We start from the raw sequence: 25,549 nt of genomic DNA, 5'->3' as shown, positions 1-25,549 counted from the left end.
GACATAAGGTTTAGGATGACGGATGCAAAAAGTTGTTAGATGATTTCTATTTTCTTAACCTGTTAGTCCTTACGATTTTTTGGTTAGCTTAACCTGGGTCTATTTTTTCAGGGTTGGAGAGAAAAGTATATCGATTCCGAAGAATGATTTTTTACTTTCTCGTGGCTAGTATAAGCTAAGGTGTTAACTTACTTAATCTTACTTAGGAATAGTGATTGTGTTCAAGGGTTGGAGAATAGTAAATCGATCCACAAGGTTCAGGTATAATTAGAACGCGAGTAGTTCGTTAGATACTATTTTAAACTTACTAAGTCTAAGATTTATCCTGGGTCTTGATAAGAGGAGGGTTCAAGTGAAGGATGATTAACCGAAGTTCTTCACTGTTTATCCTAATTTGAATGATTAGTTTTGTTCAAAAATTTCTATTAGTCTTGGGTTTTTTGAAAGGGTTGGATAGTGAATCGACGTTTGAGGTCGTTAGACACTAGCTAAGTGGGTGGGGGAGAACAAAATTGTTCTTTTTGATCCAAGGATAGGCCTTGATGATCAAGTTTTAAAATTTAATTAAATAGAAAATGAATTAAGATCCAAGGATAAGCCTTGATGATCTGATTTTAAAATTAAGTGAATTTAAGTTTAAAATGGTTTAAATTTGTTTAAGGAAAAGATTTAGTGTTTTAATGATATTAGTGAGCTTATGATTGCTGTTATGTTTTAGGTGATGAAGCTGGGACAATGGGATGATTTATGATTATTAACAGTTTATTGTCATGCTACTAATTTTTGTTTTGATTTTCAATAAATATTTTCCAAACATGTTTTATATAATACTGCAGAATTTTAGGAAAACGATCTGAGATCTTTTTATCAATCGTTATTGTATATTAATAGTTTTGTTTTAGCGCCTGAAATGATTATGAAGATTGACTTCAAAATTTTATGTTTGCAAATGAAAATCTAAATTCATTGCTAATAAAATTCTAAATATAAAAGTTTGTGTTGGCTTTTGCCGTACTATCATATAACTATTTGGTAAGTTTCTATTTTGTCGTATGTCGTCTCTGGTTCGAGGTCTTCTTGCAATTCCGGGTAGTTCTGTTATCGTTTGGAATATTGGCTCTGATCTATTGAGTCGTAGAGACATTTCGATTAAATTATCGTCGTATAACCTTTTTAAAATGTTTTGTCTAAATTCTAATCTATTTTTGGTTAATTCTAAGCTATTAAGGTCTTGTTCGAGACTTATGGTCGCACCAGATGAGTTAGGACCGAGGTGGTTAACTCATAGAGTAATTTCGGATAGGGTACACCGTCTGCTCGTCACGCTATCTTATTTTCGGCCGGATAGATTCGTGCAACTTCTTAGTCTAATACCGATCCTAATCTTACTCTTATACTATCTAGTCTCAGGTTGTTTAACTAGTCTCTGCTAGGCTCAATAGATCTAGGGTATACTGGTTTATTGCGGCTGCTGAAGTTCTCTTGGAGAGGCAACTAATTTCTAAGTTCAATTCAAATCTCTCTGGTGCTGAAATTACAAGTAATTTCAGCACTTACAAATAAGTGGGTTGTTAGTTTGATGGATCATGATTGGTTAATATTAAATACTTTACAGTGGTAAAATATCTAATTTATCCAATCATAAAATGTAGTTTAGATCAGGTTCCAGCTGTTAAATTTTAAAATTGAATGAAAATTTTTTGGTTGATGCAATGAAAATCGCTTCTTGAGATCCTTGCAGCCAATAATTCATATAACGAGAAACTCCTTGTTCTGACTTTGATCAACATTTGATAATTCAATTCAAATCAACTTTTACTAATTTTTTGAAATTTTTCTCATTTTGCAACAATTTTTCAAAATGTAATAGATTTTTTTTCTCTTCAGTAATAGAAAACTGTAATAAATTTTTTTCTCTGCAGTTTCATTTTTTTTGTAATACATAGGTCTTATTTTAAACCCTTTCTAACCTCTTGCTCTCTCCACACTTGTTATCTTTAAGGCTTTAGCCAATTGCCAATCAATGAAAATTATCAAGAAAATATTTATTTGTTAAGTTAAAAAAAAGAATGGCGTGCTTAAAACACAAACGATTGGATATAATTATCTATATTAACTTTCTATCCAACTAGGAAGCTTTGTTTGGGTATAAGTAGTACAATGGAGCATTTAAAACAAGAAAGAACTTGCAAATTTTGCTCTGATTCATTATTGGCGTTTTGGTCTTTCATTGGCGTTTTGGGCTTTATCAACACCCTGGGAACTTTAAAGTTACGTTCCCGAAGAATGATTGAATTCTAGCAGCTCAGTAAGTGCCTTGCTTGAATTTAGCTTTCAAAAGTTTAACCTGTTTTGAGGCGTTCGATTGATGTTATGACTGAACACTGTCGAACACACGAATGTTGTTTGAACCATAATCCGTATTCAAAAACATCTCTTTCGATCGAACACAACTTTGAAACCAAGTCGAAAACTTGGTCCAGACATATTCGAACAATATTTCGAGTCATAGTCGAACTCAAAGTCAACATAAAGAATGGTCGAATCATAGTCGAACACAAAGTATGGTCAAAATATGGTCGAGTACAAAGTCGAAAACGAAATATTGTCGAAACATAATCGAACATAAAGTCATTACAGCGCCTGGTCGAGACACATTCGACAAAAAATCGTTGTTAAACATGGTCGGTTACAGTCTCGGAACATAGTCAAACTCCACAAATAGGCAAAAGATGACAAAAAGTCCAAAAAGCGATGTTTTTATAAAAAAAAAGATTTAATAATAAAGTGTTTCAGATAATTGAAAAATCAAATTATAAAGTCTGATACTCAAAAAAGTTTAGAAATGTCAAAACAAAATTATTACGTTTTTGACTAGTTGGTGATGAAAAACAACAATTTAAATCAAATTGAATTACGGAAAAATTACTCAAACACAGGGAAATACGGTAGGAACCCCCATTGAATTATCTCCCGGGCTAACTAACGATGCAATCAAACAATAATTTTACTTTTGGCCAGCTAATAATCAACCAACAACACACACACACACACACACACACACACACACACACACACACACACACACACACACACACACACACACACACTGTAGCTTATAGTAATATCTTTTGCAGGCAAAAATTACATTATTTCTAAATTACATTGCGTAAATCACGTGACAAAACATTTTGGTGCAAATGTGATGCAGGGGTACCGAGAAATTAACAGGGTCCCTCAATGCAAATACAGGGCTTCAAAATTAATCAAATCATTTTTCCTCGGTGATTTCATAATTAAAGCATGAAATAAGTTATCGCAAATGAGGCAGTTTAATTACGTTTGGTTAAGTTCAAAAACGACGGAGCGGATTCATTTGATTAACTTAATTCATATATTTGATTTAAAATAGCGTAATTTGGGACCCCTTAGTCACACTCGGCTCTTACCGGGACATTTTTAGACAGCAGTTTGCATAAAGTTTTGCGAGAGATTCTTAATGAGGTTAATCTAAAATATCATTGTTTTCTTTCAAATCCTGCTCCATGTGAAAAAAAAAATAAGTGCAAGCCACCTAATTTGAGCCATACAAATCATTGTCTTCTTAGAAATAGCTTCTTTTTCGTTGATATTCATCTTTGTGTAAGCAGTAGGGGAATTTTGTTTCGAATTACAACTCTCCCTTTGCTATGGTATATGATAGTTCTCCCACACAATCCCGTTCCAGTCACGCGAGCAGTTTGCCTCGCGGTGTCAACAAATCGAGAGTATGTCTCGCCCATCCAACCTCCTATTCTAGAACGAATCCCGCTTGGAATGAAAAATGGGGTAGAGGTCAGGTCAATTTCGGACTCAGCTGTTCCCGAACCGCAGTTTGAGCCGTGTCCAAAGTAAAGAGGGAGGGCCAATGAGAAGGGGTCGTTCGGTTGAGCTTCACTGAAAAAAAGATTGGTCAGAACTGATCACCTGGGCTGACCTCCATAGACCAAAAACGCTTATCAATCAATTCCATAAACTAATTCTATGAAAAAACACTAATCATAAGATTTCAAAGATTTTGATAAAATGGTGTTATCGAAATTTCAAAAAACTTTTTTTGTTTTGGTGTAAAAGTCGGTGTATCGTACAACAAAGGAAAAATTTTTTCGTCAAAAAAATGCTACGCGTACAATTTCCATCTATGGAAATTGGATGACTAGCAATTTTTTAATGGCGACAACAAAAATTTTTCCAAGTAATTTTGAAACTACCTAAGTTTTTTTAAATTTTTTTTTCAACCGCAAATCGAATTTGGTACCCAAAAAATCATTTCAAAAATAAATTTTGGCATGCAAAATTAAATTTTTGTGTGCATAACGTAGTCCTGGATGCAAAAAAAAATTGGATTTTTTCGTTTCACTGGATAACTTTTTCAAAAACGCTACAAACCCATACTTAATTTTGTATGACATGCCTATGTATACCTTGATCAGTGCCTGATAACTTAAAAATTTTAACTTTGAAGATAATCGTCTTGGAAAACTTTCACCAAAATTTAAAAACTTGATGCTATATAAATTTAAAAGAAGACTGTTATACAATTGAGGTCGTTTCTAATGCATTGCAAAAAGCAAGACGATCAAACCTTTGGTGACTCTGTGTTGAGTAAAATATGGTTTTTGTCATTTATGTTCGGTTAAGAACACAGTCGAAAAAAGTTGAAAAAACAAATTTTCTAAAAATCTATTTTTTTGGTTAATGGAAAAATGCTAGTCATACAACTGCCATATATGAAAAATCACTAATTATAGACCCTTCATGCAATTTTCTGTACGTATGGACTTTCATGAAAAGTGTATGACTAGCATTTTTCCATATATGAAAATTGTATGATTAGCATTTTTGGTCAACCCGTTAAATTTGAAAAAAAAAATTGTCTGAAGAATTACCAAAAACATGTATATTTTTTCCTTTTGTATATAACCAGGACAGTTGACAGGAATCAAGTATACGCTGAACAGCATCAACTTTTCAAAAAATAGCGCATATCAAATATATTTCTTACGTTAAAAAAAGAAGGAAAAAATGATTTTATTTTGTGTGTGGGTTTATCACATGTCAGTTGTTTTGATAAACTACCTGAAAGTCATATCATCGCAGATAATCGAAGTCAAACAAGAGCTTGTTTGAATCTGGACCCTGGACCATGTTCGATTTACCGCATAGGCAGGTGCGTTATGAGGAAACAAAGATCCTCCCCACACCGATTTTCCAGCAACATCCACGTACGTTTTCGCGGGAGTAGCAGTCATCACGCAAAAGACGCGAACGACTACGCCTCTTATTTTTATGTCAAAATAATCATCGTCCGCCAATGAGTTTTTCAACTTGATACTCTCACAGTCAAAAGTTTCTCCATTCTCCACTCGTTTTATAATGTAGAATTCAAAATACCCATAGTTTGGATGTCTTTCGCAAGAGTTCTTTTCAACTGAAAGCGCGTTGTAACCGATACTCATGTCATTGTAGAGTTTGCACAATTTTGATTGGTCATAGTACTCAAATGCAAAACAAGCGCTGGTTTTGAAGCATTTAGCCCAGCAGTCAGCCCGGAAAATTTCAAGAGATAATTGGAAAGGTTGTCCCGTTTTCATTAGGCAATCACACTTCTCGGAGTGCTTTTTGGCCAAAGTTGAGAGATTTTTGGTGTCAATTGCGAAAACTTGATTGCAGAAAAATGCAAAAACAAAGGCTGAGCAAATTTTTGTGTTCATCTTTGATATTGAATTTCTGATAGTTTGATTTATTTCATACAAAAACTAGATAACCAAATGCATTTTTCAAGCGCCAGATGACTTTTTGTCCTGACAAACAGAATCTGCCAATTTCATGTTTTTATTTTTTAGTTTTTATGATTTTGAGTATGTTTTTGAATAATTTATAGAGATTTCCAGATGCAAAATTAGGCTAAGGATATTGAAAAATTCATTATTTCCTTCAATGTAATGTAGATAAATAGCTGGTGAACATTTTATGCTTGAAAGATCTGATATTCTTCTATTTGATAAAGATCGCTTTTTCGAATCACATGTCTGAGCAATTTAAAGTTGAAAAATTTGTAGGTAAAATTTTTCTGCGTCCAAAAAATAGCAATAATATTAGATGCAATAACTTTTGTACTCATCTCATAATTCTTTTCATTTTTTATCTTTATTTTTTCTGGTTCTGTTGGGGCATGATGTTTGTCTTGAAATTGTATATAACGTACTTTTCCTTCATATTTGAATTGGTGTTTCACTTTTTCTTATGACAATTAATCAACTGTGCAAAAAGGTTATTTACCCAAAAACTGTAGCTCCGATTGGACTTTCTGGAACTCTAAACACAAATTGCATTTAAAAAAACAAAATTCATTCACACATTCGAGAAGCTTTTTTAGTGCATAAACAAATGTTGCTGTAATCTGACGTTTTTTATTTTTTTTTTCAATATATCAAACTATTTCTTTTGACATATATGCTATTTAAACTCTACTCGGGTTATTATTTTATGTACCGAGATAGCTCCTAAGATTCTCATAATTAAGTGTCTCAGTTATTTCCTGTAAACTGATTGTTGTCAGGCTGCTGGATGGGCCATTGTTCCCATGCAGCTTACGCAAATAGAGCACAAAAGCGCAGTTTCATGGGGAGTTATTGATTTCATGCAGCTTTGAGACAAACTTGAGATTGAAATTGATTTTTACATAGATAATTATGAGAGAAATCGATTAACAATTTCCTGTAAAAAATTTAGAATGGATTAAATTGATTTTTACTGTCGAAAAAAAATCGATTTTGTTGCCTCTCTAAAAATTGTGGATTTTTAGAGAGGCAACACTTGATTGCAGAAGAGGCAACACTTGATTGCTTTAATTCAATAATCCATATTTTCAAATTAAAGCGAAATTTTGTATAGAATCGGTTGCAATCCCGTTCTTGTCAGTACGGGCAGAAACCAGGCATTATTAATACATCGAGCTTAAAGCAAATTAAAGCGAAATTAATATGGGGTAACAAGAATCCAAACATCAATTGTCGCTTTTGAAATGTTTTATGTTCCAAAATTTAGTATATTTTGGATGAAACTGAATTAGAAACATTTGGCAAAATTTTAATTTAATTCGATATAGAATCGAATGAATTTTATTTTGCTTAAAAACTTTTTTGTATCAAATTAAATTGATTTTAAAATTAGCTCAAATTATTATTTTTAAATTTTTGCTACATATTTTGTCAACTTTTAAGAGCCATTTAACCATGAGAGTAGACTTTTAGGAAATTTTAAACGATTACTTTATATTTTCAATAATCCATTACAGTCAATTATAATTAGTTTTTTTCGCTTCAATTTAGTCCATTGTTTTTGTGTTCATTTTTTGTGTTGTGTTCATAGAATCCATCAAAGTTGATTTTTTTTGCGTAAATGTGAATCTTTTACCCCCCCCCCCCCCCCGCTCCTGAACTTTCAAGATCCGTCCCTACTTCAGATTGTCACACCCTTTTAAACTTTACACATGAGGCAGAGGGGACAAAATTGGTTTCAATAAAAGGCCCTCGAAACACCGGAAGGACATGTAGTGTTGTGTGGCCCTCGGAAGGACATGTAGTGTTGTGTGGCCCTCGGAAGGACATGTAGTGTTGTGTGGCCCTCGGAAGGACATGTAGTGTTGTGTGGCCCTCGGAAGGACATGTAGTGTTGTGTGGCCCTCGGAAGGACATGTAGTGTTGTGTGGCCCTCGGAAGGACATGTAGTGTTGTGTGGCCCTCGGAAGGACATGTAGTGTTGTGTGGCCCTCGGAAGGACATGTAGTGTTGTGTGGCCCTCGGAAGGACATGTAGTGTTGTGTGGCCCTCGGAAGGACATGTAGTGTTGTGTGGCCCTCGGAAGGACATGTAGTGTTGTGTGGCCCTCGGAAGGACATGTAGTGTTGTGTGGCCCTCGGAAGGACATGTAGTGTTGTGTGGCCCTCGGAAGGACATGTAGTGTTGTGTGGCCCTTGGAAGGACATGTAGAGTTGTGCTTAATTGAGAGGGTGGTGAAAAAGTGGGAGGTGACAAGGAGAGAAGGAAGGACGTAAATTGGATAAGGGGGGGTTTAGAAAAAAACTTACTTTGAGAAGGTAAAAAAATAAAAACAAAAAAAACATTTGTGGCGCAAAAAAAATTGTGAACAGAATAACAACATGTGTAGCCAAAAAACAACTTGTGTAGCCAAGACTTTTAAGTTTTCTTGAAAACATATTTTTAGCCGAAAGTACTTGTCAATTTGTGAAAAGTATGAACTGTTTTTGAAAATTTCAGACAAATTTTTGAAACATTATTATAATAATCAACAAGTTTAGTGATTTGACAGCACATCAGATAATAATGGATCATAAAGAATTATGTTCGTTACATTTTGGAAAAAGTGACGGAATACAAAATCTCAGAGTGATTTTTTCTGTAGATAAAATTCGACTTTTTAACTGGCCACTTGTGATGGAAATTTCTCGACATCACAGGAAGGATATAGCTATCTATGTAGGATCGGTGATCCTGAAACTGTTTTGCCCAACTGAGATTTCGATTGGGAGTTCACTTTGAAAAATGCATGCAGCGTAGTGAAAGTTAATGGGTAAATCTCAGTTGGGCAAAACAGTTTCAGGATCACCGATCCTACATAGATAGCTATATCCTTCCTGGTATAGCTTCCTGGTATTCCTTTATCCTTCCTGGTATTCCTTGGTCTGGGTCCTGTTGTATCAATATCTTTCTCTTTTTCAGTTAGTTATGATTTTGTTTGCAAACCAAAAACAAAAAAAAACATTTTGACAGAAACCGAGAGCCACTTTTAACGTTAGCGATCAAAACCCGTAACAAACTCAGATATTTTTTCCGAATAAATTCGTTCAAACAGGTCTGTTTTCATTTATAAAATAGTATCAGAAGGTACTTTCGAAATCACACAAAAGTCAATGAACATGAATCATCTTAGCGGGTACTTAAACTCTTCAACTTTTATCGATTCTTTTAAGCTGTTTCAACTTGTTGATGTTAGTTTCAGTTTATACTTAAAAGTTTTCTTTTCTGGACCTTCCTCGAGTGTGTAGTTTTATTACCAAGTTCTAGGCATTAAAAACTCTTGAAACCTTTTGCTTATTAAAAACAGCCCTTAATCAAGAGTACAAGCTTAAAACATGAATTTTTGTGCGAGCAGAATTGTCAGTTTTATTACTGATCTCAGATACATTATTATGTTATTCAAAAACTACTGTTATTTATAAAATTGATCGCAACTCGAGATTTCAGTAATTTCGTATTTTACTTGTTATGAACTTGCTCCAACCCATCAATAAAAGCATAAAAGCGCTCTATACTCTCTTTGCCTAGAGAAACTAAGACTCAATATATCAAACATTCGCCCCACTTTCTTGATTCACTAAAGTTACTCATTCATATTTTCAGTTCCGTTTTCAGCTCTGATTTTTGTCCGCTTTGATAAATAAGCTACTAGTTCTGACCTCTGCTATAAACAGTGAAAAACTCAGTTGTTGCAGTCTTGTCAATATTGACAAAAAACAATTCTGAAAATTTTTGTAAATACTGAAAAATTCAGATTTTGCTGATTCATGATGTTCAAACTGATTTCCAATCTGAGCTTCGCTTTTGTTCTTCTGCAAATAACTCATTGCTATGCAAGTCTTGGCACTGAAGCAACCACTGGCGAAATTGTTCTCTCTCAGGACCAAATCGACAAGTTCAATTCCGGAGATGAGTACACCCGGGATTTAGTGATGACACAAGTGAACTTATTTTTCCAGAGCCAGGTTAATCAGACAGGGGTATCAAACATTCCGGTAAGTTATCGACAGCCGCGTCAGCACGTAGGCTCCTTACTGTTATACGGATCAAAATTGTCAAGTTATTTATTGAACTGTTGTTTTCATTGTGAATCACCAGCGGATTTAGGGGGGACTGGCGGTTTGGACACTTTTCCCTCTGGGATTCGACCTCCTGCCGACCCAAAGGGTCCCCCTTTGAACTAACTCGAGATATCCATTCTTGGCTGACTGACCCTAAAGTTTTCTAAACGCGCCTTTGGCGCCAAATCATACTAAGTTTGAGAGAGGAGCGCGCGCCAAAAAAAAACACTTTTAGCCTGTTTTTTTTTTAATTTGCCTGCTGTTGAAAGTTTTGTCCATAAGGAGTCTTTCCAGTGATTTGGGAGAGCTCAGAAAAATCAATTTGGTGGACCTAAAAAAAGGTCGACAAAATTTTCGAAATTTTTTGAAAATCCGCACCCCATTGAGAAAATCCTCAATCCGCCCCTGTTGTGAATCCAGATCTTCCTTCGCTGGGTTTAAATTTAACAATCAGAGTCAGGCAGCATGCTCATTTTTTCATAAATACAGCAATATCAGTTTCGAGCCGTACAACAGAGAAGATCCAGCAAGTAAATCATGTTAAAAGAGTGATCAAAAAAGATTAAGAATGATCGAAAAGTGAAAAAAATACATCAAGCTTTTTTGTTTCTTAGTGCTAATTTGCTGCTTTTATTTATATGGGTGGCAATTGTTTAGTAGATACCATAGGGAGGGAAGAGGGTGGGCTTGTTAAGTAGATCTAAGGTTTGAAATCATATCACAGTCCGTGCAACTAAAAACTTCTCTTTGGATGCTGACAAGAAAAAATTTGTTCCAGAAAACAACAACTTGCGTTAAAAACAGAATCAAAAAGGGACCACTCACTTAGAAGAATTGAGTAGCTTATGATTACTTTAGTTTTTTATTCTAAAATTGGAAGCGCTTCAACTATTTCCCCGTCCTCCTTCCGCAAAGAAGGGGGTTGATTTTCGTTACTAGGTACAAAATTCTCATGTGCTTATCCGTTGAATTATTTCATTATGGGGTTGGCAATTCTTTAATAAGAACAGGGGGGGGGGGGGGGGGGGGTGAAATAGTTTAAAAGAAATTAAAATTGTAACTGAACTTTGAAGGTGGCTACAAGTGACTTCAACACACTTCAAGTGAGTGTTCCCGGCTTCACTATCCCTACGGGAAATTGTTCTGTCAAAAGCCCGATGAAAATCAATGTCAAGCAAGCACAGGTGGACGGATATTTCCAGCCATCGAGTTTTACTACAGGTCTGTACTCTAAAATGGCGTTCACTTTTTAATAAAAATTCAATATATTTTTATATGAATTGATATGAAAAAATCAATACACACAATTGGCCAAAAACTCAAAAAAAAAATCAACCGTGACTTTTATGAACAATTTTTTAATTCGTTAAATGGAGCAGCGTTGCTTCTCATGTAAAATTTTTTTACTTCTTCAAATTTCGAAACACGATGTAGGCTATGATATTTGCATGCTGTTAGCAGCGTAAAATGTTTTGCAACTACATATCTATTTAATAAAAAAAACCTCATTCAGAAATGTTTTGTTTTAGGAAGTGTGAATTGTGATAATAATGGAAACAATTTCTTCAAAGTTTGCCTGAACAGCAGCGCCACGCTTCATGCTTCAGTTCAAGGGGTGTTTGGTCAACGACTCTTTTGGAATCACAATTGTGTGTTCGTTTGGGAAAAAACGTTTCCACTTAGTTTGAAAGCCAGCGGCCTAATTGAGCTGGAAGCAAGAATCAGGTTGGCTAGTACAGTAAAATTGATATCTATTTTGATGATTAATTATTTTGGCGATTTTTTTTAGACTAGAATTTTGATAACAATCATTTGAATGAAAATTTCTTTTCATATAATTCCATACAATTCCATACGTACAGAAAATTGTATGAAAACTCTATGATAAACATTTTCCCATAAATGGAAATTGTATGACAAAAATTTTTGCCATAAATGGAATTTGTATGACTAAAATTTGTCATTTGTGAAAATTGTATGACAAACAGTTCTTGGAAAAATTTTTTTCAAATGCGGCACAAATTACATTAAAACCCATCTAATAAGCCGTGCAATCTGCGAACAGAGAAGAAAACCTGAGAAATTTTTTTTTAAAGAAGTTGCAACTTCAGTTTCAACCTCAGTTTCAACCTCAGTTGCAACAACTGAACTCGGGCTACACGAATCTACGATGCTCAATTTTTATGGCTTTTTCTCTTATATTTGGTCGCTGCCCAGGTTAAGGTTTTTGAAAGGTGATATGACAGAAAGAGTCCAATAATGTCCGAGTGTCGTTATAAGTCAGGACTCTTCTGTTAATTCCCGATAGAGTCGAACAAAGTCGAACAAAGTCGAACAATGTCCGGTAAAGTCGAACAAAGTCAAACAAAGTCCAGTATAGTCGAACAGAGTCGAGCAAAGTCGAACAAAGTCGAACAATGTCCGGTAAAGTCGAACAAAGTCGAAAACGGTCATCGTTTGACTCAAAAAGTCGAAATCGGACATCGTTCGACTGAAAAAGTCAATAACGGACATCGTTCGACCATTTCGGTCGAATCATGAGTCGAGCACTTCAGCCCGGTATGAATTTGTAAAAAAAAAAATTTTGCTTGCTTGAAAGAAAAATAAAATTTCCCAATTTTTTTTCATATTTGATTTTTTTTTCTTTGGAAAACGAGTAATTTACATAATTATAGGACATTAGTATCTAATTGGAAATCTTAATAATGCTAAATGGTAACAGATTCCAGAAAAGGTAACTTACATCAAACCATTTTCGAGAGAAAAAAATTATACAAAATTTCTTTTTTTTTTTTTCGTTTTTTGTTGCTTCTCCTTTGCTTGAATTTGAACGGATTTGTTTTCGCAATTCGTTCTCATCATTCAGAAAAATGATTAAGAAGTTTTCACAACTCATTTGAAGTTTTTATTAACAAGTTTGCAAAAAAATTTCAAAAAATTATCATTTATGGCGAAAATGCTTGTCATACAATTATCATATATGAAAATTGTATGGTAAGCATTTTTGTTAAAAAAATAAAGTCAGTTTTTTCCGTTACCAGTCTGTTGAAATGTTTTCAAAAAGCCGCAAAAATTGTTTAATTTTTAATTTCTATTGTTTTTAGAAAATGTATGAAAATTGTATTGGAAGAATTTTCTCATACACTTAATGTATGGAATTGCATGATAATGATTTTTGTTGTATGGAATGGTATGATAAGCATTTTCGGTGTATGCAGGTCAACCCGGGTGGTTAAACTATATTACATTTTTTGTTCAGTGCCATCAGCCCTCAAATTACACTTGTCGGCAACCAACAACAACTGCGTTTTGGATTCAACATCACGCTCGCTTTCAAACCAGAGTATTGGCAGATTGGTTAGTTGAGCTAGTTTTTTTTTGAAAACACAACTTTTTTAAATTTCGCCACAGATTTGAAAAACGTGACATTTTTGCATTTTGTTGTATTTATTTAGTTTTCGAAACAGTTTGGCAAGACTTTAATTCAATTCTTAGTTTATTTTTTTCTCAATCACGAACGTCGGGAAGTTTTTGGCTCAATGAGCAAATCTACCTTTTTGTCGCAGAAATCTACATTTTTTTAACTTAAAATACGGCTTTTGGTAAGTACTTAAAGTGTAACTGCAACCTATGCTCTGTTGCATTATGCGGAAGGGGTTGAGTTGGTTGTTATTTGGATGCTCCTGATATCTGCATCGGCTGTTTATGAAACCCAATATTTCCCTGTCCATTCAATTTTTACGTCACAATTTAAAATTATTGCCTTGTTTGTGTCTTAGATAAAGTATCCGTGTCGCGATGCAATATCATGTTTCTCGGTCTTAAAATTGGTTCTTACTGTGGTTGGATTGCAAATAAAGTTGAAAAAAGTTTTCAACCCTACATCAACAACTGGAATAACTTTGAAGCTGATAAAATCATCTCGATTCTGGGAAAACCGATGAACAAATCGGTTGGTGATCCAGTAACTATTCCTGTCAGAGTCGTGAACAAAGTAAGTGAAGCAGAACACGAGATGAAAGTCGGGTTTTATCAGTTCGATAACGACGACTTGAAAAAAAGTAATCCCGAAGACGAACAAGAAATGCGTTTCTTCTCATTTCTGCGCAGGGTAAAGAATTGAGCGCAAAAACTTACGTTTCGAAAATATATATATAACTGAAAAGTTGCTAAAATATAATCTAAATCATGTCTGTAACCTACGTTGTAACCTCCTTAAAACATATTTTATTGAACATTTTTTTTTACTAAACAAAAGTAAAGAATCAGCTTCAAAAACTCGCGCAGTATGTTTAGAATGCAAATAATGCATAACTTCTGACCAGGAAAGCAAAAAGCAAAAAAGCCAGCTAAAAAATCCTAGAAAATTATCTCATTTTCTCCGCAAGACCTAAACAATTGAGCTGACGGAGACCTGTATGCATCTGCAGTTTTGGTCATGATGGTTATATTTGGATTGAGCACACATCGCGACATGCAGCTTATGATATTTTTTCCTGTTTTCATTCATGTTTAAAAACACTGATTTCTTAAGCAAAATAATTTTTGAATAAAGCTTTTATCTAAATCTACCTATTTTGAAAGTACCCTCAAAAAGTACTGACTTGCCAAAAAAACTATCACTCATAATGAGTTTAGCTGTCTTTTTTTAAATGTTTCCTCACGATCAGCCAGGTACAACAAAAAAACAGACGTCTCAAGTAATGTCATACTGAGACCCTACCAGTCGTGATTTGATTTATATTCGCAAAATTCAGTATCTTGTTTTCATTGTCAAAAAAGATCAGTTTCGTCAAAGATTTGAAAAAGTAACATTTCGAGTTTCGTTGCTTTTGTTAGTTTTCAAAACTGTTTGACAACACTTCAAAATTTTAAACATAGTTTTTCCCAATTACAAAAGCAGGAAGTAATTGATTCAAGGAACAAAACTACAAACAAAACGGGTAGAAGGAACAAATCTAGGTTTTACCGCAAGTTAAAATATAGCATTTGATACCGTGAAAAAATAATGTAAAATTTTTCGAAACAATAGTTAAATAATTTTAAAAAAATGAAATTAAAAAAAAATCAGATGTTCACACCATTGAATTGGCAATGGCTCTTCTGAATCATCTTCTAACACGCTCGCAGAAAGAATTTATATAGGTTTTCCTAAATTTTCTGTAGAGTTCAACGAACATTCGTTGCCCAAACATAGGATTGAAAAACAATCAAAACCAAAATCAATATGATTTTGCTAAACACCAAGGCTTAATGAAATTATAGCTCTGGAGGACAAGAAAGGTCAAATAAGTTTCATTTTTCCCCATATTCATTCGAGTATCAGTATTTTAAAATTTCAGTGACTTGTTCTCAGTGTCAAAAAACATAATTTCGCCAAAGACTTGAATAAAGTGATCTTCTTGGATTCTGTTGTGTTTGGTTATTTTTCAAAATTTTCGTAGCATGTTATTTCTGCTTTGATACCATGAAATATTAACGTGAAATTTTTGAGAAATACTCAAATATTTGACAAAAAACTGAAATCAAAAGCAAAACAAATCAGTACTTCTCAAAGATTGACTTTGAAAAACTCTTTTGAAACTAAAATTATAGCTCTGACTGAAGAAAAATTGTCGAAACTTTTCATTTTTTTTGTCCAAACTTTTTAAATTTGAAGCCCTTTCAGTTGTAATTTGATCACTCTTTAAGTTCCCTAAATTTTTCTTCGAAAAAAAGTATATATATTGTTCATCTCTAAATAAAGTTACAGCAACGAAAAACCAAGTAGTTGCTGTTCAAAAAATGATTGTTTTTTTTTGGGCTAGAAATAAAATTTTCAGCTCTGGAAAAGTTAAAAGAATTCTTATTAAAGCTGACATAATTTTGATGGAGGGATTAGAAAAAAGTTTTTAAAAACAAAATTATCAGTTTTTCTAGATTGTTCCTCGCTTGAAAATCAACATTAAGAACATTTTTTGAACGGCTTGCGCTCTAAGTACACTAAAGTGGAAGTGGAATAATGACAAAAAAGCAGACCTTATTTTATTGTTTCAATGAGCATTTTTTAAGTTGTATAGAGTTTTTTGCAGTTAAAATTATGAACAGAGAACTAAAAAAAAGTTTTGATGGTCCGACTAAACTGACTTTTATACAAAATTTTTGCTACCAAAATTTTTTTCATTCAACCGCCAAATTACTTGATGCAGGTAGTTTGTTCTTTGTTGTGTCAAAAGAACCAATGAAATTCTCTTAGATAGATCTTAAAACATGACAGGGATAATTTACTGCGCATGAACTGTTTTGATTTATTTATGTCTAGCAAAAATATTGGAAACAAATGAAAAAAACATTGCATCGGCAACCAAAAATCTTATACACAAAAAATAGTATCTAAAATTAATTGTTGTGAATTTGTATGGTTTTGCTCTGGTATGGTTTAGTAGGGTTTTGCATTGATCTTTTTTTGTTTTTGAAATGATTAGTTGACAATTTGTATATGCCAACAAAAACAAAGATTCTTATTAAAAGTAGTTTATTTTCAGTTTAGGCATTTACGTGAAAACTTTAAATGATGAAAAATTTTTCGTTTGTTCAAACCACAAATTTAATGACAAAAATTTGGTTAAAAATGGTACAATAAAAAATATAGTTTCGAAAAAATTTCTCCAAACAGCTCCTCAAGTACCTCGACATTTTAAAAAGTATCTGCAAAAAGCATACTACAATTAAGTCCAAACAGCACTCGGTGCCAAGAGTGCTTTTTAATTTGAAAGAAAAAAACCAAAAAACTTGAGTTCCTTGAAAATCTCAGATGCAGTTATTTTTCCTAAGATTTAAGCTTAAAATAAATTAACCTGAAGTAGCTCGTTTAAAAATTGAATTTTAGAAGAAAAAATGAAAAATTGGACAGTCAGTTTCATAAAAAATTGCAACGCTAAATTTTCAAGCCTGAAAGAAGTGAAACGGTGATTAAATTTTTCAAACAACAGTTTTTTCTCGATATTTTTGAACACCCTTTTGATTCGATCTTGAAAAACCTTGAAAAGGCCTAGCTAGTAATTTTTTGTTTCCAATAATTAGCTATATTTGCTCATTGAGTTACGGACAAAGTTTGAGTAACAGATGTTTGTACGCGTAAATATTTTCATCCACATTAAGTTTAATTAACATACTTTTAACTTGCTTATAGATTTGTCTTTTAAATCCAAGAATATACAGACACAAAAGTGTGCGCCCGTCCCGCGTACAGCTTGCCCTCGTATTGAACTGTCTTTAGGTCTCTCTGTTTTAACAGACTATTATTGGCATAGATGAAAGATTTTAGGAACCAAGGATAGATAATCATCGTCAAGTGATGCTAGGCAAGAATTAAAATCAAATTATGGGAAGCCCATTTTTCTCAGGGAACGTCTCCCAAACGTGACGCTGAACTACTAAAAGTTGCCTAAGATAGAAGATACGTACAACAACTCACAAATGTCAACTAAAAGTGTTCTATTTAATTGAGAAGGGACTCGAACTGCGATTCTCGTGCGCAATCGAAGAATTCTCGATGATCTAAAAACCAGAGCAGCAATTACGAGAAATAAACAGCCTGTGTCGTAAAAAAAATTTGGTAATAATGGACGAGAAGTTTTGAAAGCTGGCAATTGAGATTTATCAAAGGTCTGAGTGAAAGAAATGACGAAAAATGGCCCAGCTCCTAGAGACTGAGTTATCTAGAATTCAGGAAAACAAACATAAGACACGAAATCTAGTTCTTGCTAACATATGCTCTAAATGAGTGAAAGAGTAGTATCAATGAATGAAAGAGACACATGCATGCTGCTATAGTTAAATAACTGATTTTAAAGGTGCCACTACCTAGCACTGCACGTTTATATAAGTACTTTGCCGTCCGCAAAAGCATTAAGTGAGACTTGGCTGCGAAAACGAAAAAAAAAAAACGTATAATTTTTTTGATAACCCCTGGCCTCTGGTTGTTAAGTACAGAGTCTAGAAGCGGCAGAGTTGCGACATATTCATCTCAATATAACGAGTTTCTATGCTTTTCAATTTAAAACTGATATGAAGGCAGTAGGCATCAAATTAAACTGAATAAAAACGAATTCATGAACTTGATTTACTTCTTGAGCGCGCCGGAAAAAGGAGCTTTTTCAACAAGCTTTGAAAAGTTGTTGCCAATTAGTCGAACCGTTCTAGTTTATAATTCAACAAATACACACATACGCAACGACAACCAACATATTTCAAATTATAAGATTCTCGTTTCTTCAAACATCTAGAAATAGCACAACAATCAATGATAACAAGTCAAACAGTCAATACTGCAACATCATTACATCCAGTTATAAGCAATCCCCTGTTTCTGTTTCAATTGAAGATTGGGATATCTCAGATCAGTTTCCACTAACATTTGATGTTAGTTATGCGACTGCTTCTAAAATTAATTTATCAAAAACTCGAGCCTTGAATTATTTGAGTGATCCATCTTGTATAGCTTGCGTCTCAATCTGCAAAAGGGTTTGAAAGGCTTAAATGTAAATGAAAATGAGAATGTTGACAAGCACTGAGTAAAACTCATCAATGAAACTTGATATAATCTGGAAAAGAATGCACCAGAAAAAAAATATTTAGATTTAACAAAGCGAAATAACCTATGTATCACCAAGAGCATCAAAAGCGAAATTACAAAGCGTGTAATTATTTATAAGCAGCTAAGAAAAAACCAATCAAATCATTGTTTAATGAACAAATACCCTTGTCAAAGAAAAACAAAAAACTTTTATTCGCACTGCCAAGCACAGTTTTTATGCTAAGAGTTTGCACGCATCAAAAATGGAAAAAAGCTGTTCATTCTCTTCAAAAACTTTTTCTTTAAAAGAAATAACGATCGAACAACAATTGCAAGAATCTGTTTCGAATGCTCTTATATTGAAACAAATTTTGCTACAATTGTTGAAAACAAAGCAGCACAGTTTGAGAATCAAACCAGTACAAACTTTCCTGCTTTCAATCAAAAATCTTTTTGATTAGAACCGTTAACCTTTCTAAAACTTTTAAAGGTATCTTACAATTGGCTAAGAAATCTTCAGCAGGCCCGGATGCTTATCAATTGAACTTTAAAAAATTATTGAATCTAATATTTTGACTAATTTGAAGCGCCCTTTTGACAGGTTCATCGAATTGAGTCAAAAACTCTACCTGTTTTAAAAAACTGTATAAGTGGTACTTTATAAAGGTGGCGAATTTAACAACTTTAATAACTCTAGGTCCATTTTTTTGATCATTTCACTTGGTAAAATTTGGAGAAGCTGCTATATCATAGGCTAGTGCAATTTTTTGAAGAGCGCTGTCGCTTCACTGAGTGTCAGTTGGCTTTCATACATGTTATTATACAACTGATACGATAGCTCTTTTGCTAAATGAAGATCAAGTCTTATTTGTTGAAGAAAAAATCAATCTGCTTATTTTATTGAATCACAGTCAACCACCAGTACTTATTTTTAAAATTGGAACATAGGCAGTTTGTGGACTATCTCTTAGTTTAATGAAGAGCTATTTAAGGGCAGATGATTTTCATTCTCTCTGTAAAACTCAATAATTTTTCTTTTTGAAGATGATACTGTGATTGAAGAAAAAAATGATTTTTTTTTCTGGGTGTTTCTCAAGTCAGCGACTGGATGAGATGAATTCAAATCATATCATCTTCAATAACGAGCAAAAAATATGAGAGTTTTTAAGTCAAAAACTACAGCAGCAGATTTAATTTTCAGACAACGAAAAACGGGAAAAAGTTTTGTTTAATAATTGATTAGGAATATGAATTGATGAAAAGCTGAAATTTTATCCTCACCTTAATTGAAAAAATTGTTGTCTGTTTTATAGAATCAGATACGTGTTTAATCTGTTTAATTACAATATTAGTTTCATAAAATAAATCATTCAGTGAGGTGTTTGAATAAAAAGTTGCTGAAACGAAATTTGTCTGAATCAGGTATTCAAAACGCAAAACAATTTGCAAAAACGAAAACACGTTCTGAACCTGATGATTAAAATCAAAATAACCAGTGTTTTTGAAATGCATTTTTATGTACTTAGCTGTTCAAAGAAGTATTCAAACATCTTTTGAAAAATAGCAATTGAAGCAGTACGAATTTTATCAACCCAGCTGGAATTTGAAACGATCCTCAGGTTTTGCTGGTTTTCTTCATTATAAGAGCACAAGTGTCAAATTATTGCCTCAAATTAGGAAGAGCAAAAAAAACCTATTATAATGCTTTGAATGAGTTTGAAAAATAATTGAAAATGATAGTGGACATTGTTTCAATTGCTATGTTCACAGCTTTTCAGAAAGCTATAACATTGATAACAACAATTTACACGACACTAAGTTTAACAACTAAAAATAATGCAAGTTACACAAACTAATTGAGTGTTGAGAGAGCAGTTCGATAAAGGTTTCGATACTCTTTAACCAAGTTTTTTTTGTGGAGCTTGCTTTACAACTAATCGTACAATTTTCTTGGTGTTGGGTTTCAGTTTGCGTTAAGTAAATTGAAAACCCTCTTGAATTTGATTGCTGATGCATGTGTTCAGTGGGATGTGCCCTGTTCAAAAGTCTCCATCGTGCTCTACAGGTGTTATGGAGACTCTAGGCACAAGTTGCAGTTAGTAGAAGCACTAACCATAAGTTCAACAATTTCGAAAAACCTAAACAAAACCTATGACTAGCTAGCGAGTTTCAGACCTGAAACATTTTTGCTAGTGCAGAACTATAATCATTTGTTCGCTTTGCAAACGAACTTGACCAATGTCATGGTAACAGATCGATATTGCTACCAGATACGGTACCAAAAATCATCGAGTTGAAACATTAAAGAAGAAAAAAAGAGTTTAAAACCTTTAAAAATATTAAAATTGTTTAAATTTCATTGGCCATCTGATTTGATTTTTCTTCGGAAAAAACGTGTTTGTAAAACACATTCAGTAGGGTCACGAGTCGTGAGGGCGATGCCTGTGGCTGATTCTAGGCAGAGTTGCTAGCTTCACTTGAAACAATTTGTTCATAAATATTTTGATGGTGAATTTGTTATGAAGCTTGTGATTTTAGTGGGATTCGATTTGTTTTTATTTATTTTTATTAGAAATTGTAGCTGAAGTCAATTTTTTTATTGAAAATTCAAAACTATGATAATTAGTAGACTAAATTTATAAAAAACAGTTTTGCAAGCTGAATTTTAAAAATTCGTCTATGCAATTGACAACAATTTTCTTGAAAATAGTCTGAAATACGAAAAAAATATATCTAGACCAACTGGACAGATAATTTGAGATAATGTGATTTTTTAACAGCTCTAAGAAAATCTTTATTGTAAAGGTTTTGATTAGAAGCTTTTGATTTGTGATCAAAAATGAAAATTATTTTTTCTAAGTAACTCTGGGTGTTCAAAGATGAGTTTTATCTTTTTATCACTTAGCGATTTTGAATCAAATTGGCTTGGTCCATGCAATTTCGAGTAGTTCTGAGAACGAGTGAAATCTGCACGATTATTGAGGACTGATTATCGACCGGAGCATTCGAGATAGGTGATACGGTCATTCCATTTGAAACTGAAAAGAACGCTAGCAAGTTATGTTGGTAAAAACAAAATATACTAGAAAGCAGCGTATTATCAAATATCAGCAATCGTTTCATTGTCTTCTGATGGTTGAAAAATACATTTTGCAATTATGTTGCAAAATATAATCGAAACCATGACTCACTTAGAATCGTTTCTTACAGTTGTGTTTGTGATACATCACTCTAAGTTTACATGAAAACCAGCGAAAATTAACGTGAAGTTTCTTTTATCATACAATCGATATTCTAACCATGTTTTTTTACTTCTAAGTTTTTTGTTTAATGCAAGTAGTCAGCTGAAAAGATATAGTATACTGCAGACAAAATATAAAAATAACTAAATAGATTAAATCTAGAATTAAGCCTTTAATAAGATTTGACTTTTCTGAAAAATAGTATACATCCGACCAATTAAGTTTCCGACTTCGCGTATAATTCCTTTTTCAATTTTTTTTCAACTTTCAAGGCGTTTACCGAATTTTCAAGATTCTCAAAGTCCAGCTTGTTATTGCTGTGCTCCATTTTCTTGTGTCATCTCGGTTGAAGAAATATATTGTTTGTGAAAATGACTCCAACAGAAACGATTATTTTCATACTTCTACCAGCCCTTTCTCAGTGCAGTGGTGAGTTCACACAGGAACTCCAACTGTCCCAGGAAGAAATTGATAAATTCAATTCTGGAGATCTCGATGCCAGAAATCTAGTGATGAATCAAGTGAACTTGATGTTCCAGAGTCAGCTGAACCAGACAATGAGGAAATCTAATCTACAGGTGATTACGTAAACAAAAAGTAACGGAAATGGGGACCATTATAACATCCTCCACTTGACTGTTTAAATTGAGTATCAAATGCTTAGAGCTGCATGATAAGACTCCGATTGGAAAATTCCATTTAACATCCCGGTTGGAACCATCAAGTTTACATCAGCAACCACATCCCCTGAAGCGCACTAGAAGTAATGTTGCTTTGATGCCCAAATGGATTAAACTAAAAGGATTGCTTTTAACCAGTACTGATGGCATATCAGAAATTGTCACAGATATTATCATATGAAAACAAAAAGTTTACTTCTGATTGTTTACACAACACTCAATGTCATTTTCGTTTTTTTTCAGCCTAAGATGCTAAAAATCAAATTCCATAAACTAAGTCTATGAGAAAATACTAATCTTACAACTTTCATACATTTTGCAAAAATGGGTCATAAAGTTTTCAAAGAATTTTTTCCTGTTTTCGCATAAAAGTCAGTGTATCGTACTAAATAAAAAATAAAAACTTTTTTGTCGGAAAAAAGCCAGGCATACAATTCCTATACATGGAAAATAGATGAATTTTTTTAATGGCAACAATATTTTTCTAACCGCAAACCAATTTTTCTACAGTTTCCAAAAAAAAATACATTCAAAATTTATATTTTTTGTGTGCATAGCGTAGTCCTGGATTATATTTTTTCGTTTCTCAGGATAACTTTTTCAAAAACGCTACAAACACCTACTTCTTTTTGTATGGCATGCCTTTGTATGCCTTTATCAATGTCTGATAATTTAAAAATTCAAATAAAAAAATCATCATTTTTGAAAACTTTTGCATTATATAATTTGTGTAAGATAGCTCTTATGCAATTCAGGTCACTTCCAATGCATTTTAAATTCAGGATGTCAAACCTTTGGTGGCTCTAAATTTGAGTAAACCTTGGTTTTTGTGTTCAGTTACGAACACATGCCAAAAATTTTGATATTATAATTTTTTTTTAAAAAAATCACTTTTTTTGGTTAATTATAAAATGGTTGTCTTTCATTTACCATATTTGAAAAAAAAACTAATCATAGACTTTTCTTGCAATTTTCTGTACATGTGGAATTACAAGAAAATTGTATGATTAACAGTTTCTTTTATATCCGCGCATCTACCCGAGTCTAAGTGCTCACTTTTTGTTTCGACCGTCGCAACTAGAAACTGGAATGTTTCGATCGAATCAGTCAAATTTCGGTTTGTTTCGACCGTGTTTGACCACAAAAAAAAAGCTCGACAGTGCTCGACACAAGCAAAACATGTTTCCACCAAGCTCGACTGCATATATGTATATTTTGACTGCCAAACAATATCAGTTATTCAAATTTAAACCTTATAATATATGCTTTTCGTGTAACATCTTATGAGGCTTTTTTAAATCGGAATGAAGTTATTAGAGTTATTTGAAAATTAAACGTTTTGTAGAGATGAACTATTTTTTGAGCTATTCTTTTCATCTTTTGGAACACTGGTTTGCAATTTGAATCGAAATTGTTAAAAAAACTGTGTTGATGATTGAACGAAAATTTTCATGTTGATTCCGAACTACCGTGGGACAATCGGTGTTTTTCGACCATGTCCGAGGTATGTTTCGTCTGTCCTTGACTGTGGTCGATGTATGTTTCGGGGTAATTTGTACCCAAACCCCTGTCTCGACTATTCTTTTTCGGTCGAGCACTGACATTTGCTCGACTTTGAAAATCGAAACTTAAAGTGAGCACCTCGATCCGGGTATTCCTATAACATTGCAACCAGTTGCATCTGTTTTTAAACCGTAGCGCTATTGTTAACTCGGATCTAAATTGTCCTAAATTTCAGCTTGTTGATCCAAAGCATTAGTGAAGATTAGTGAAGAGTTTGACAGCATTAAAACTTTTTTCTGCGAGGTGGTCAAAATAATATAATAGTGAAATGTCAATTGAAGCAATGTCTTCTTTGGTTCCAACTCAGAAAAAACTTCAGGGGACATATTGAAAGGAAATATTAAAAGCCTGCAATGGGACAAAACCCAACCTAAAATGGGAAACTTACTCTCAATTAAGAAAGATTGGCATCGCACGGAATCAATTATTGGTTTAAAATGTATGTTGTAATAGAGAAACTTCAAAAATTCCAGACTGTGTTGTGCTGATTGTTTGGAAACTCCTTGGTTTAGTACAGTTGATAATTAAGTTTCAATTTTTCTAAAAATTAAAAGTCATGAATTTTGAAGCCTAAACTTACTGGATAGCTGTCCACTCATCTGTATTAGTTCAAGTTTGGGGACCAAATGAGTTAGGACCGAAGTGTAACTCATAGAGTAATTTCGGATAGGGTACACCGTCTGCTCGTCACGCTATCTTATTTTCGGCCGGATAGATTCGTGCAACTTCTTAGTCTAATACCGATCCTAATCTTACTCTTATACTATCTAGTCTCAGGTTGTTTAACTAGTCTCTGCTAGGCTCAATAGATCTAGGGTATACTGGTTTATTGCGGCTGCTGAAGTGCTCGGGAGAGTCCAACTAATTTCTAAGTTAAATTCAAATCTCTCTGGTGCTGAAATTACAAGTAACTTCAGCACTTACAAATAAGTGGGTTGTTAGTTAGATGGATCATGATTGGTTAATATTAAATACTTTACATTGGTAAAACATTTAATTTATCCAATCATAAAATGTAGTTTAGATCAGGTTCCACCCATCCGGGTTTTACAGAGTTTTTTAGAACAGTTCTTCTGTAGTTCAAGGATGGATGATGGACGTTGGTATTTGGCGAACATCATAATTTTCTTCCGCTTCTTCTTGTGACAACGACTGAGTCTCTGCAACAGCATCAATTCTGATTTCAGAATGGTTGGCTATGTCAGGTTTTTCTGTTCTTCGGAGAGAACTTCTTTTGTGTTTGATCTAGCTTGGGAATGGCGTGGAGATTGTGCGTGGAGGGGATGCCTGGTTACTCGGATCTGTACGTATACTTGAACATCGAGGTGGTCATTGGTCTAGTTCAATGAAGTCCTTTTCTGCGAAGTCAAGTCGTACTCTAAATCCTTTGAGTTGTGATTGTGAGCGGCATATCGATTGTAGTTGGTCATTCTCTCTCGAGTGTAGTGGGGTCGTCTTGTCTTTTGATGTTCGTCTTTGGTGTTGTATTCTGATCTATATATTGCATCATGTGATTTTACATTTTATAAAACTTTTATTAGTTTAGTATTTTTTAATTATGATTTTAGTTAGTTGTTTTCACAAA

The 25,549-nt window shown here is 33.5% G+C and overlaps 2 protein-coding genes across 2 annotated transcripts in view; both read left to right on the top strand.

Moving 5' to 3' along the window:
- Window positions 1-9,238: 9,238 nt before the first annotated feature.
- LOC134855501 (uncharacterized) lies at window positions 9,239-14,131 on the top strand. The gene is made up of 5 exons (XM_063872039.1): window positions 9,239-9,856; window positions 10,996-11,143; window positions 11,452-11,647; window positions 13,182-13,279; window positions 13,702-14,131. Exons 1-5 carry the CDS (start codon window positions 9,629-9,631, stop codon window positions 14,043-14,045), a joined length of 1,014 nt encoding a protein of 337 aa, XP_063728109.1. The 5' UTR covers window positions 9,239-9,628; the 3' UTR covers window positions 14,046-14,131.
- A 7,687-nt stretch (window positions 14,132-21,818) lies between these two features.
- LOC134855494 (uncharacterized) overlaps window positions 21,819-25,549 on the top strand; it is a 30,416-nt gene continuing 26,685 nt past the window's right edge. The window contains exon 1 of the mRNA XM_063872031.1: window positions 21,819-22,299. Coding sequence (XP_063728101.1) covers window positions 22,093-22,299 — 207 coding nt within the window. The 5' untranslated portion in view covers window positions 21,819-22,092. The remainder of the gene's footprint in view (window positions 22,300-25,549) is intronic.

The sequence above is a fragment of the Symsagittifera roscoffensis genome, chromosome 10 (genome assembly GCF_963678635.1).
Source record: "Symsagittifera roscoffensis chromosome 10, txSymRosc1.1, whole genome shotgun sequence".
Taxonomy (NCBI): domain Eukaryota; kingdom Metazoa; phylum Xenacoelomorpha; order Acoela; family Convolutidae; genus Symsagittifera; species Symsagittifera roscoffensis.
Note: the sequence above shows the minus strand (reverse complement) of the source record. Positions and strands in the feature narration are given on the sequence as shown.